Source organism: Coffea arabica, chromosome 1c (assembly GCF_036785885.1).
Source record: "Coffea arabica cultivar ET-39 chromosome 1c, Coffea Arabica ET-39 HiFi, whole genome shotgun sequence".
NCBI lineage: Eukaryota > Viridiplantae > Streptophyta > Magnoliopsida > Gentianales > Rubiaceae > Coffea > Coffea arabica.
This window is the reverse complement of record NC_092310.1, coordinates 54,632,059-54,646,137: the sequence shown is the minus strand read 5'-3', so window position 1 is coordinate 54,646,137 and position 14,079 is coordinate 54,632,059. Positions and strand designations below refer to the sequence as shown.

The 14,079-nt window shown below is 35.3% G+C and overlaps 3 protein-coding genes across 4 annotated transcripts; all 3 read left to right on the top strand.

The window, feature by feature from the left end:
* Window positions 1-1,129: 1,129 nt before the first annotated feature.
* LOC113729718 (tubulin beta-2 chain) lies at window positions 1,130-3,488 on the top strand. Its single transcript, XM_027253971.2, has 3 exons — window positions 1,130-1,658; window positions 1,792-2,061; window positions 2,610-3,488. Exons 1-3 carry the CDS (start codon window positions 1,265-1,267, stop codon window positions 3,284-3,286), a joined length of 1,341 nt encoding a protein of 446 aa, XP_027109772.1. The 5' UTR covers window positions 1,130-1,264; the 3' UTR covers window positions 3,287-3,488.
* Window positions 3,489-6,027: 2,539 nt separating this feature from the next.
* Window positions 6,028-8,566, top strand: LOC113729700 (uncharacterized). 2 transcript variants are annotated; one of them, XM_027253962.2, is made up of 3 exons: window positions 6,028-6,476; window positions 6,575-6,658; window positions 8,170-8,566. In XM_027253962.2, the coding sequence occupies exons 1-3, from the start codon at window positions 6,201-6,203 to the stop codon at window positions 8,197-8,199; spliced, it is 390 nt and encodes a 129-aa protein (XP_027109763.1). In that variant the 5' UTR covers window positions 6,028-6,200; the 3' UTR covers window positions 8,200-8,566. The 2 variants fall into 2 exon arrangements, with proteins under 2 accessions (XP_027109763.1, XP_027109756.2); XM_027253955.2 differs by having other exon boundaries at window positions 6,032-6,476; window positions 6,616-6,658.
* Window positions 8,567-10,729: 2,163 nt separating this feature from the next.
* Window positions 10,730-12,207, top strand: LOC113728657 (uncharacterized). The gene is made up of 4 exons (XM_027253060.2): window positions 10,730-10,908; window positions 11,011-11,340; window positions 11,783-11,875; window positions 11,967-12,207. The coding sequence occupies exons 1-4, from the start codon at window positions 10,854-10,856 to the stop codon at window positions 12,032-12,034; spliced, it is 546 nt and encodes a 181-aa protein (XP_027108861.2). The 5' UTR covers window positions 10,730-10,853; the 3' UTR covers window positions 12,035-12,207.
* Window positions 12,208-14,079: the final 1,872 nt, after the last annotated feature.

Below are 14,079 nucleotides of genomic sequence, written 5' to 3'. Positions count from 1 at the left end.
AGTTTTAATTTATTTTTTTATACAATTATAAGATTATCTAGTATAATTATAAGGAAAATGTGCTAAATTTTTCATGTTCATACCTACTAGTATTTGATAAACAATAACAATAATAATAATTTTATCACTATGATGATAAGATACTTTTGGTGGTATTTATTATGGATTAAATTTATAAGATAGAAAATAAAATGTTGAAATAATTCATTTAAAGTTTATGAATTTTTTCGAGTGGTAAGATTATCATAATTTAGTAGTAGTTTTGAGTCATTTCTTTTTTATTTATTGTTAATTTTAATACTGAAAAATAGAAAACAAAGATTAGCAAAAATATTGGATTACATATGAACTAACTCATCAAAAAATTATTAGTTCGACATTTGGTTACAATAGAAACTAGATGTAATAATGGTAATTCTACAGTTTTATTGGCAAAATTTTTTTTTAAAAAAAAGGGAATAAGAAGGAAAAAGATGAAAAAACAATTGTAAAAGTCATTCTAAGTATAAGTATACCAAACAAGGGAATTTCATTAAAATATTTAAAGGTGGTAATGGTATTTTTAATGACAAGGGAGATATGTGTAATTTTTAAAAATTCAAGAGAGCTAAATGAAATTGTTAAAAATTTCAAAGGAGGTTTCTAAAATTATCCCTTAATTTTAATATGTTTTGATCTTTTTCACGGAATATTTCGAATTCAAAAGTATTTCCTTTTTTGTTTTTGAAATAATTCAAATGTATTTCCCTTTTTCTGGCAACAATCCCAATTTGATGTCCCTTTTGCGCTTTCTCCAAACAACTCAAAAGCATTTCTTTTCTTTTTTTTTTTTTTTGTGTAAGAATACAGAAGTACTCTCCTTAATTGAGAAATTTGATACTCAATGGCTTAATCTAACCGTTGGTTTTTGCAGCCGTTTGTACCCCGGAATTCGCAAATTGCAGTTCTCCACAATCCTACCTGTCCATTAACGCCACCACACACGAATTCAAAATTCAAACTCAAACAAGAGCCGTTGCTTTGGAAGCCTTCTTTTCACACACAAACACACACATCCCCAGCGCGCAGCTCTATTTATAATTTTCTACCTCTCTCTTTTCCAGCGTTCCTCCCAACTTTTTCTGTTTCTCTGTAACTCCTCTTTTCCCTCAAACCCCACCCCCCCTTCCCCCGGGGAACCCACAAGAGTTCCAGATCCTCCTTTTCTCTCTCCCGAACTTCCCCTCGTCTTAAAAAAAAAACCCTGCAAAATACATTACCGAAAATGCGTGAAATTCTTCATATCCAAGGTGGCCAATGTGGCAACCAAATTGGGGCCAAGTTTTGGGAGGTGGTCTGTGCAGAGCATGGCATCGATGCCACAGGAAGGTACCAGGGTGATTCGGACCTTCAACTTGAGAGGGTGAACGTTTACTACAACGAGGCTAGTTGTGGTCGGTTTGTCCCTCGTGCCGTGCTCATGGATCTTGAGCCAGGGACCATGGACAGCGTCAGGTCTGGCCCTCATGGCCAGATCTTTCGCCCTGATAACTTTGTTTTCGGGCAATCAGGGGCTGGAAACAATTGGGCTAAAGGGCATTATACCGAGGGTGCGGAGTTGATTGACTCCGTTCTAGATGTTGTTCGCAAGGAAGCTGAAAATTGTGATTGCTTGCAAGGTCTTTGTTCTAAATCTTCTGAGAACTCCTTTAATATATTGATTGATTAACCGTTATTTTTTGGCAGAATGGAATTTTTTGGGTTTTTTCCCTTTTGGGCTTATAGTGTTGTTTTTGTTTTGATGAAATGCAGGGTTTCAGGTATGCCATTCGTTGGGTGGAGGGACTGGATCCGGAATGGGGACCCTGTTGATTTCAAAGATTAGAGAGGAGTACCCAGATAGAATGATGCTGACATTTTCTGTTTTCCCCTCCCCAAAAGTCTCAGACACAGTTGTGGAGCCATACAACGCCACCTTGTCTGTTCATCAGCTTGTGGAGAATGCAGATGAATGCATGGTGCTGGATAATGAGGCCTTGTATGATATTTGCTTCCGAACCCTCAAGCTTACAACTCCTAGCTGTAAGTTTTCTGACCTTGCGAATAGCCTTCTCAGATTGCAAGGCCGGCCATCGTTTTCTTTTCTATGTTTTAGCTGTATTTATCTGCCATCTCATTATGCAGGCAGGCATCCCCTATCTTTTCTGTTTGTGATTTTTTTGGATCTTCTTTATTTCTGTTCAAAGTATAAGACAATTCTCAATGAAGAGGTTGGTTTGAAAAGTGAAGTAGATTTTAAAATAGTGATGGTAGAATAACAGAATGAGATGCTTCTTCTGCTGGATACATGCTACTGTGTTTGGTGCCCGAGATTGATACTTGTGTATGTTTGCTGCTTGTCCATCACCTCTGCAAATCATCAACAATTATGAAGTTTGTTTAGCTTATTGTGATATGGTTTGGTTGTTGTAAAAAAGTATCTTCTTGTCTGTTCCCTCGGACAAAACTAATACATTTGAGGGGAAACTAGCTTTCTGTACTCTGATGAAAATTTTTGTTATTTTTTTTTACGAGCGTCTTGCATTCGAAAAGCTGTTTTGACTGATTTTGGTTTATTTCTTTTGAAACAGTTGGTGATCTTAATCACCTGATATCTGCAACTATGTCTGGAGTTACATGTTGCCTCAGGTTTCCAGGTCAGCTCAACTCTGACCTCCGGAAACTTGCTGTCAATCTCATTCCATTCCCTCGCCTTCATTTCTTCATGGTGGGATTTGCTCCTCTTACATCTCGAGGGTCTCAACAATACCGGGCACTTACTGTTCCTGAACTAACTCAACAAATGTGGGATGCTAAGAACATGATGTGTGCTGCTGACCCTCGACATGGCCGTTATTTGACGGCATCAGCTATGTTCCGTGGAAAGATGAGCACCAAGGAAGTTGATGAGCAGATGTTACATGTGCAGAATAAAAACTCATCCTACTTTGTTGAATGGATTCCCAACAATGTCAAATCAACAGTTTGTGATATCCCACCTACTGGTCTTAAGATGGCCTCGACATTTATTGGCAATTCGACATCCATTCAAGAAATGTTCCGCCGCGTGAGTGAGCAGTTCACAGCCATGTTTAGGAGGAAGGCTTTCTTGCATTGGTATACCGGGGAGGGAATGGACGAGATGGAGTTCACTGAGGCTGAAAGTAATATGAATGATTTGGTTTCCGAGTATCAACAGTATCAAGATGCAACAGCTGATGAGGAGGGAGAATACGAGGATGAAGAGGAAGCAGCATATCGGGACTGAAGTTGATGGAATTTGGGAAACTTGTTTTGTAGTTGTAGGACAAGTAGTAGTCATTGCTTTAACACTCTGGTTGTAACCTCAACTACCAGTTTTCCAGATTAATCGTAGGATGATATGGTGGTGGGCATAAAAATACATTTCGAGGGGGACAAAACTTTTCATTATTTCATGAATCTAATTAATTTTCTTTACCATCGCATAATCCTGTTAATGCCCATCCCTACCTCCCTCCATACTTCTGTTGATATTGCGACTATTTAGTAACTGAGGGAAAAGAACTCACCGCAAATTTGTTGATTTCATGTGTGTGTGTGTGTATATATCCCGCTATACAAAGTGACTTTTTTCCGATTGACACCAAAGTCAAAAATTGGACCGGACCGGACCGGACAACATCTACACTGATGTTTTCCGATCTTTTTGGCTTCACCGATGTGTTCTTCACTGGTTATTAAATGTGAGGCAGCGTGATTCAGCTCATGAATTCGTTGACAGGGAAATTACATGAAATATGCAATTAATTGTGACATTAATTGTGATTTTTAAGTTTTAAACAATCCCTGTGCAAAAGAGACCCCATGAATCTTATTGTTAGGGACAATTTCAGAAACTTCAAGGGAGATCTCCGACAATTTTACTATCTTCTCTTGAAGTTTTGAAAATATTTATATGGAGAGAAACAATTATAGTTATTAAATCCGACCCGGTCCGGCGATTCAATTTGGTGAACCGGCTATGAAACCGGACTGAATTTGTAATTGAATCGTTTGTGCACCAAATCCGTTGACTTTTCAACGGACCGTGGTTTGTAAAGAACCCGATTTTGGAATAAAAATGATTAGAAAATGCTCCAATGCTGATTCAAACCTCAGATTTCAAGCATAAAAGCTACGCGCACTCACCACTAGCCTAGCAACTCACTTGATGCTTCGCTCCTTCTATATTATATATTAGATTTTTATTCTTATTTTATTTCTTCAAAACAATATTTGTTTGGAATCTTTTAATAAAATTTTATTATTGTCTAAATTCTATAAATTATGAAATGGATTTAAAAAATAACATATTACACAATTCATTTTAAAAACAAAAATTATTCTTAATAACCTTTTGTGCTTAAAATTCAAAAATAACTAGATAATTACACTTAGATAAAATTTTATACTTGAAATTTGGTGGATTACTAATTAAATTTAGGTTTTGTTAATTCTTATAAGAATTAATGATTCTATAATAAATTGGACTAACTGAGTATTTACTATAACATAGTTTATTATAGTTTTAACCATATCAAAAATTATAAAACATAATATTTAAATATATGTAGTGACCCACCGGTTAGACCACTCACCCACTGGTTGAACCAATAACCCGTTGACCCACGTCTTTCACCGGGTTCCTCTCCGGGCCAGGTTTAATAACTATGGAAACAATTGAGTCACTTGCACTAAATTAACCATGATTTGGAATATAAAAAATTGAAAATATTGAATACTAAATTTTAGAACGATAATTGTTAACAATTTAAAATTCTTTTTCTTCATTTTAGTAGTTCTTGTAATTTCTTTCTCATAAAAAATGATTAAAACTCCTATTAAAATGTTATTATTTCATAAATTTTCATAAGAATAAGAAGATGAATATGAAAATACAAGAAAAAAGAGGGTAAAGTATTAAAATATGTTTACAATTAGATTTTATTAAGTTATGGATAAAAAGTAATTGCACATAATTTATTTTCTCCTTTCTTTCCCCAAAAATTTGGTGTTTCTTTTCTTTTCTTTTTATACGTAATCCAAACAAGATGGTTAGAAATTTTTTTTCTACTTTGATTTATTTGCTTTTCAATTAAAATCATACAAAATTTATTAATCCAAGCATTGCTTGAGAGTGGTTTTTTAATTGCAAATGATGGAAAATTTTTTGTTAATCATGTGAAATAATGGACCCCGTAAGTTAAAAAATAATTCAAAAAATATAACATATTTTTAACGTATTTTATATTTTTTTATCATTAGCCATCTATTGTGATGTTTTTTCTTGAAAAGGCCATACTTTGTCTTGATTCCAAATAAACAAATTTTTTCCTCTCCAATACTTTGATTTTGCTATTTTATGCAATTATGTGAAAAAAGTCTTTTTTACTAAATTCTATTATACTCGTACTAGAGTTTGATATTTATTTTTAACTAATATTTCCTTTTGAATCTAAGTCAACCAACTAGTAATAATATAAGGGGTACTTTTGGTATGTAATATTTTTCTCACTCTTGAAATCATTTTTTTTATTGTTGATTTTTTTAATTGGGCTAATTTGATACAAAAACATATTCGGTTTAGGGGAGGTTAATGTTATTTTTAAAAGTTCAAGAGAGGACAGTAAAGTTGTCAAAAACATCAGGGAGGTTTTTGAAATTATCCCTTATTGTTACGACTTGAATCAATTGTTAAGAAAATCATGCATGTTAGTTAATCAAAAGATATTTCGTTTTGAATTCGCCATTTATAAATACTAAAATTTTTAAAAAAATTAAGGAAGGAAAAAAAATATATGTATAATATATATAGACACATATATGTAGTAAAAAGGAAAAAAAGAAAAAAAAATAATGAATAGTTTGCCCGCATGGGCACAACATCAACCCATACAATAAAGAAAAACAAAGAAAAGAAAAAAGAAGATAAATCTTAAAAAAAAAATTAAAGGGGAAACGAGAAAGAAGAAAGGAATCAAATTAAAACGAAAAATGCAAATACCAAAATGCTACGCCAGTCTCAGGGCAAGGACAAAAAATAGAGCGGCGCGTGCAACATTGGCAGCTAGGGGTATTGATTTTCTGACTGAAAACGTCGACCATTTGAGGAGGCCCCAAGAGGGAGAGATTGGCAGATTTTGATACTACAGACTCCGGAAATGGCGAGCGCTCTTACGAGCAGACTAGCTTCAGTCGACCGGACATCCAGCTTCTTTAGAGTCTCCATCAACTTTCTCAGAAACCTGAGCACGAACGCCTCAGACTCGGCTTTGCCGGCGGGGGCTGGTGCCAGTCCCACTAAGCCGAGGCGGAAGAAGAAGAAGAACTTGTTCGAGGTGGCTCAGTTTTTACCCAACTGGGGTATCGGCTATCACATGGCTAAAACCCACTGGACCAACGTCTCCTATCAGATCACCAAAATTAATCTGTACAAGGTTGGTAGTCTTCCATAGCTACCTTTTTTATTTTCTGAATTTATTTTAACATGATTTTACTTTTTAGTTCTGAATTTATTTTGGGTGGACGGTTTTAGGTTTTGTTATTAGGGGTTAAGCGCTTCTGGGGTTTTTGCAGGACGGTAGACATGGGAAAGCTTGGGGGCTTGCTTATAAAGACGGTGAGTTCTTTTTTTGTTTCTTTTGGCCCCCATTCAATTAGCATTCTCTGCATAGTTACTTACTGCTGAAATGTGATGTTAGATTGAGCATTAAACGTTTAAATATAGGTGGAATATAACGCTTTAGGCTGATTAATTTGCATATAATAAATATAGAAGATCAGAACAAGGTATGTAATGGTTGTTGAGGGGTTCAATGGGGAGATGTAGGAGGATTAGGAGCTAATGAGGGTTAGAAGGGTTTATGAGGAGCTGAAGTGCGTTAGGCTAGAGAAAAAACGTTGGAAGTATTTTGCTACTGATACATTATGCATCCGTCTCGATAGTATATAATCTTTTGTTTGCATTCTCATAATATTGATTAATATCTATTGATCTTCTAACTTTCGCATGTTAACACTGACTAGTTTCTGTTTTCACGATTTGTCATAATTGTAAGTAGTTTGTGGTCAACCTCTGGTTTTGCATGCTACAACTTGGATAAATCTTCTCATCTGCTTCTAGTATTTGGAAGCTGTTTTGTGTAGAAATAGATGATGGATCCCGGGGAACGAACTTGATTTGTCTTTTGGTTTTGGATGAATTTCTGCTGTTGTGTTATGCGTTCACATAATTGTTTCAAGCCTATTCAATTTGAATTGGTTGTTTTACACAATAAATAAATTTAAGTTGAGAGTTTGAACTGGAAGATATGATAAGTTTGTTTCTGTAACTGCAATGCAACATCATGACCATCTGTTCTTTATCTCTGAACTCTATTGGCTCTTAAAGGTCAATGTAATAAGACTACAGAATCGTGAATTCAAAAATTTAAGGGAACTTATGAAGAAAGGAAACAGAAAAACAGTTTGGTTTGAATGGCTGCCGGAGGACCAGAGAAATTCTTAACTTTAGAGATTAACATTGATGTTCAAAATTGGCATGTTTGGTGATGAAAGGTTTAGATGCTGGGAGACCACATTATTTGTTGAACATGTTCTCAATGTAGGATTCCTAGTGCTACTATTCACGGAATCTGAAATAACTCTAGCTAACAAGATAGAATGGAATCTGAAATAACTCTAGCTGACAAGATAAAAGTGTCTCATAAATGCTATTCATCTAACGTGATTTACCATATATGGCTTTTTAAATGCTTATTCAGAAAAGATAAGCAATTCTGAGTTGTATTGACTGTAATTGTCTTATCAATTTCATTGACCAATTTTTTTTAATTAGAAGAGACAGAAAATGAGATTTTCTTTCAGTAATTTAATTGCTAATAATCTATAATTTACTTTTTTAGTTCTGTGCTGTGAAGAAGAGGGAGCCTTGAATTCTGAATTTCCCCCTTCTGAGAAAGTGATTTACTGTGCTACTATTGATTCCTTATCTGCTGTTTCCATTTATGTTTGTTTGAGCCAATTTTTTGCTTTTCATATGCTACTAAATTAGCGCAAATCATCTTTCACATAGACTCAAGTTCTGTACGATTCTGATTTTTGTTTATTGTCAATTTGCACATCATGCAGGTGTGCCTGCTGATGCACCAAAAAAGATAAGTGGGGTTCACAAGCGTTGCTGGAGGTACATTCCAAATTCAAAGAAAACCAATCAAAGTTCTCCTGATCCCCAAGTTCAAGGTGCTTAAACCCAAAAAATGGGGCAGAGGTACAAATTTTAACCCAAAAAAGGAAGGGCAGAGGTACAGACAATCCAATGCAGTTGCTGCTGGACTTTAGTTGCAGGACTGATGTTTAGGAGCAGGCCCCTATTTGATCTTTAAAGTCCTCCTTTCCATGTCCTTGCATTTAGATCCTAGACTGAAAAGCTAAAAATCAGTTCCTTTATTTTTTTTTTCTGCTACATTTCTTGAACTTGTTGAAAGCTTGTCTGTTAAGATTTCATCCCGCACCATTGTCTTGACTATTTCTGAACATCCCTTTTGTCCGATAGGAGCTTTTTTTTGCAAAAAACTTGTTTTGCTCTCAAACCTTCGCTCGCTCATGCATTTGCACAGAGACTTTGATTTCCAGTAAGACAACTTTTCCTTTCAAATTTAGGGGATGTACCCAAATGAACGCGACATAGCTTTTCAACCAGCGTTAATGTTCCTAAATAGAGTGATAATGTCAATGTCGCCCTTGCCCGAAAGCCACGGCAACTTAATCTGGCTCCGTGGTCCCTGGTCACCAGAGCTCTAGTCTAGCATGGCCAAACTATTTTTAGCTGCCTCTGCTGTAGCGGAAATAACCTCCTATACATGGCTTAGTTCTGACCATATTCACAGGCAGTAGAAGCCCATTTAGGATGTCCTCCAGGGATGATGCTTTGTGGAGTGTTAGGTTGGAAGCACTCAGTGATTTACATTTCCATGTTCATCTAGGGCGTTGGCTCTCATGGTAAGTTTGCTACCTTGAGATTTGAGAGAGGACTGGAGGGGAAGAGGAGGTGGGGGACTTTGACATGCTAGAATTAAGAATTCGGGCGGGTTAGGAACTTCAGGTGAAATGAGATTGGGAAGGTTTAGACTTGCGAGATAAGGGAGGTAGGTGTGGTGGATGGCTAGAAGCCTAGAACCATTACGCAGCACTGGTGCTTTCAGCTGCCTTGAGATGCCTTTTCTAGTGCTGCAGAGGCCATTTGTCCACCTGAACTGGTTCCTTTCAAGATTTACAGCGATAGGAGATTGTGCAAACCCGAGTACTATTGTAGCTGATACTTGATATCTCTAGCTTAGGCAATTGATGGTCCCGTTAGAATTCCACTTGTCTTTAGATGATGGAGGGGCTTCTACGTGAGAGTTGTCTTGCCCAACATAATAATCTCTGTTGATTTGCCGCGGAAGTTTCCTTCTTCCTGTCGGCCAAACAATTCGTCGGATGATCCGGTGGCCACTAGGAGGGACCTCACCTAAGGGCCAAAAGGATGGGCACCCCTTGAGCCTCCTTTCCTTCACTTCTTTGCTTTTATTCCCGAAACCGTTGCGGGCTATGGGATGCTCTTTTCCCCTTTTTAACGGGGCAATTACAATTTACCAAGTAATACTAGAATTGAATCCCTGGTCTACTTTTTTTCTTGAGCTTACGTACCCATAAAATTATGGTGGTGCATCAACATGTTTGTGAGATCCTAAAAGGTGGGATAATATTTATCAGAAAAAAGGTGGGCTAATATGCATTAGAGAGAGAGAGAGAGAGAGAGAGAGAGAGAGAAAGTAATAAAAACATGTCATGATATGTATCTCTTAGTGATAAAAATATGATAAATTATTACTCCCTGTGTTTTACTTTGATTAGTTTGATTTTTTTTCTCATATAGTTTAAGAAAAATTAGTTAAAAGTTGTTGAAAGAATAAATCTAATTTATTGTCTTTCTAAAATATCCTTATAGTAAATCGAATATGACTAATTAGTTTTACATTAAATAAGTTAGTTTATATTCAACAACAACTTACATTAAATATTAAATAAGGGTATTTTAGAGAAGTTACAAATTGACTAAAATTTTCAAAAGTGGACTATAATTTGGAATAGTTAAAAAAGGAAAATAAGCTTTGTCAAAATGGGACGGAGGGAGTGTGTCCTGTCCAAATATTATTTTAGTTGTATTATAAACACATTTTTAAATCAACTTTTTATCTTATTAACTAACTTTTTTTCTTTTAAAAAAGACCAATAGTGGTTCCCCCCCTTTTTTTTTTTTTAAAAAAAAAAGGACTAGCAGTGGTTCCCTATTTACCTACACATAATCTGCCAATTTCAAGTGAAGCATTTTACTAACTAGGCTACACTTCATTGTCTTATTAATTAACTTTTTATTTCATATATATCATATTACAAAAAATACTAAAATAATTATTTCAAATAATATCTCAGATAATCTCCTATCCAAACACACCCAAAAAATTAGCTATAGATGTTAGGCAATCCCTCTAATAGCAGTTGAATATAAAGTGCAGAAAAAACTTATCAACTGTATGCATTTATAATTAACTTCTCAACTTGCATTAAGGCCATTATTAATCGTCAATTAATTTGGCTTTTGAACACAAAACCTAGGAGTAGTTTTCAAACACTGCGTCACATTATCCCATAGGCCCTTTAACGCCACGCGGACTACCAGGAATTCCCTCCTATATAAGCACCGTTAACAATCCAATCGTCAAGCAGACAATCTCATAAATTTCATCAGGCAAGGCTTCAAGGACAAAAACATGGAATTGATGATCATCCTCCTCGCAGTTTCTCTTTTCCTACAAGGAGCTCTAGGTACAGATTTTGTAACAATTGCACGCAAAAGCTATACATACGTTTTCAGACCTTTATTTAGAACAGTCCGCTAAAAATGGCACCTTTTGATTCATGACGCAGGTGAATTGGTATGCGAGGATCTGCCAATAAAAATGTGCTCATTCGCGGTGGCATCCTCCGGAAAGCGATGCTCGTTAGAGACCTATGCAGCCAAGGATGGGAAGATTGGATTGCAGTGCAGGAGTTCTGAAATACTTGCAAGCGACAATATTCATGAACATATTGAGAAGGATGAGTGCATTAGCGCATGCGGCGTTAGTAGGAAAACTGTTGGCATCTCTTCTGACAACCTCTTCCAGCCTCGACACACTCACAAAATTTGCTCACCCAAGTGTCAACACAATTGCCTAAACATTGTTGATCTGTACAGCAATTTGGCTCTTGCAGAAGGTAAGCAACCCTTTTAGTTTTTGTGGGAAAATGTTCGGTCTCCAATTTCATAGGACACTAAAGTTGATTCTAACTACCCACGGACTTCTTTCTTTTGTTGGAAATAAGTTGATTCTAACTATCTTTCTGAATTACAAAACTGGGGTTTGGTTAGAAACTTGTTTGGATTGCGATTTTCTTTTTGAAAAAAAAAAAACATCTTTTTGCTGTAGGACAGTTTTAGGATGTGATATATATGTGGTAAGAAAGGCGACTGAAACATGTGTAAAAGGAATATTTACAAAAAAAAAAAAAAAAAAAAACAATCCAGACACGGTAAGGTTTATAAAAACTGTTTTGAGCTGTGCTTGCTGCATGGTTTTTAAATTAAAACTGAGTTTTTTTTCAGCTAATTTTAAGGTGGGGAAAAAATTTTGATATTGGGATTTTTCTTTTCCTTTAGGATTGTACCTACCAGGAGTGTGCAAGAAGGCATTGGAAAGTGGTTCACGGCAAGAAATGAGTGAGATTGGAAGCTCCGAAATAGCTCCTTCAAGTACTGTTGCTTCCTCCCTAGACTCTGCTGAACCTCCTACTTCCGGTCCTATCCCTTGATTCTGCTCCTCTCTCTCTCAATTTGTTTGCAGATACTTCTGCAATGGTGAACAACAACAACACCCAAGCTTATGCAACAGCTCATCTCAATGTATCATGAAATCTTCCTTCCTTAGGGAAAAAAAAAAAAAGGTAATCATGAAATGCAGTTAGACACCTGATCTTTTTCACTTGATGGCCTTTTGATCCATAAATAAGTACTAATAAACACTGTAGCAGTTCCCGGTTTGGTTTTGAAATAAACGTAATGTACTGAATAATGCCACTCCAGAATCGCCTCTCCAGTACTTTTGTTAGCATTCTTTTTCTGTCTCTTATCACCCAGAGGATAAATCACTTTTCTTTTTTTTTTTTTTTACCTTCTTTTTTGGTTTCCTTTCGTAATTTGGGATAATTGATAAGAAGGAAAAAAAGGGTTACATATCACCGATTGATTTGTCCATCCCATTCAACGCCCCTGATCGGAGTGCGTATACATGTGTTCGTGGTCGAACTTTCTCAATGTCTCTTCACCTCCTGTGGCAGTAATTATTCATGATTAATTAGATAAAACTTGACTAATTGCAGTGTCCATAAAATCGGTCCGGCCATTGTTGTTTGGATAGAGTATTATTTGGAATAATTACTGTAGCACTTTTTGTGATGTGATGTATATGAGATAAAAAGGTAATTGAAAATATAAAAAGGTGAATTGGAAAATGTGTTTACGATGCAAGTGAAATATTATTTGAGATATTTGTGCTATCCAAACACTCTTGCAACTGTTTGAAAAACCGTTAAAAACTTTCAAAGTTGATGAACCATAAGATGAATGTGCAATCCAACATGGAGCTAGCTAGTTTGGTTACATGTTATGTATAAACGTATTCAATCTTTTCCTTATTTGTCACACTGAGACCGGAGGTGCCAAATGAGAGCATTCTTAATTTCTGTTGCACCTTTTTTTTTTTTTTTAATATCAATTTGGAATATATTGAGTTTCAAAATGTAATTTTTACTAATTTCTCAAATCTGGTGTATCTATGGATATGCTGGATCGTCAGACGTGTTATGTGTATGATATATCTAGTACATTTTTTGCTAGAGTTAATCTTTCCTACACTGACGGTGTATACACTATCATCATTAGATTCATGACATGTGTGTAAAAGTTAAATTTCAAATTCAAATTTTGCATAGTTGTCAATCATACAACGATGACAGTGTAGTAAAGATTAATAATTTTTTGTTATTGGTACAAATTTTATGAATGAAATTATAATTTTTTTTATCAAAAATAAAATAAGAGTCTGCATGAAATAGTCAAGAAATCACCTGTTCTTATCAGGATACTTTCTTTTTCCGTCCCCGTTTTCTTAACTAGAGGTCCCCCTAATTACGAAAATATTGATTAAATTTACAACTTCGGGGTAGCTCCTATGACCACTTTTAACCACCTAAAGCATCTAAAATCAACCGTGGATAGGAGCGCACGTTTTTTTTTTTTATATTATATTTAGTCCTATTTATTCTTCTGCTTTATTTATTTATTTTTGTTTGCTGAAAAAAAAAAGATATAGGCAAAAGAGCCAAATTCTATTCTTGTAATAACTATCTACTCCATTTTATGAACAATGTTGAAGTTTTAGATCTTTCAAACGCTACTGGTATTTTACTCGTTTTACTCTAAGCACGCTAATTTCGCTTGACGATTTATGCAAGTCGTACAATTCTTGCTGCGACAAGTACAACTACGATTTGATTCCCATCCATCCAATCACACTACTAAAAAAATTCCAAAGCTTAAAAGTTGCTCTAGCATCTATAGGCGACCTTTTTATTCTTCCCCTAGGGATGGTTGATTTCTTTAAAAGTCTTTTTTTAAAAAAAATAAAAAATAAAAAATAAAAATTGTGGTACCATTGCCGTCTATATTCAAAACCTTAATTAATTCCGCTACTGAACGAATAATCTGCTTTAAATTAATTAAAAGAGCATTTGCACAATGCTGTCGCCATCCTAATTAGTAAATACTCGTATTAGATCTATATAATACACGTTCATTTCATGCGTATCATTCAAAAAACTTTCATATTTTGAACATTTCAAAAATATTCTAAAACGTATTCGTACTGCTTTTCAATTATTCGTACAAAGCATTTAATA

Bases quoted from the DNA above. Each gene is read 5' to 3' on its own strand.
- LOC113729718 (XM_027253971.2), top strand. From the start codon at position 1,265: ATGCGTGAAATTCTTCATATCCAAGGTGGCCAATGTGGCAACCAAATT. The intron at 1,659-1,791 runs GTCTTTGTTCTA...GATGAAATGCAG, and splicing joins AAATTGTGATTGCTTGCAAG to GGTTTCAGGTATGCCATTCG. The intron at 2,062-2,609 runs GTAAGTTTTCTG...CTTTTGAAACAG, and splicing joins CAAGCTTACAACTCCTAGCT to TTGGTGATCTTAATCACCTG.
- LOC113728657 (XM_027253060.2), top strand. From the start codon at position 10,854: ATGGAATTGATGATCATCCTCCTCGCAGTTTCTCTTTTCCTACAAGGA. The intron at 10,909-11,010 runs GTACAGATTTTG...TTCATGACGCAG, and splicing joins TTTCCTACAAGGAGCTCTAG to GTGAATTGGTATGCGAGGAT. The intron at 11,341-11,782 runs GTAAGCAACCCT...CTTTTCCTTTAG, and splicing joins CAATTTGGCTCTTGCAGAAG to GATTGTACCTACCAGGAGTG.
- LOC113729700 (XM_027253955.2), top strand. From the start codon at position 6,201: ATGGCGAGCGCTCTTACGAGCAGACTAGCTTCAGTCGACCGGACATCC. The intron at 6,477-6,615 runs GTTGGTAGTCTT...GGGTTTTTGCAG, and splicing joins CCAAAATTAATCTGTACAAG to GACGGTAGACATGGGAAAGC. The intron at 6,659-8,169 runs GTGAGTTCTTTT...CACATCATGCAG, and splicing joins GGGGCTTGCTTATAAAGACG to GTGTGCCTGCTGATGCACCA.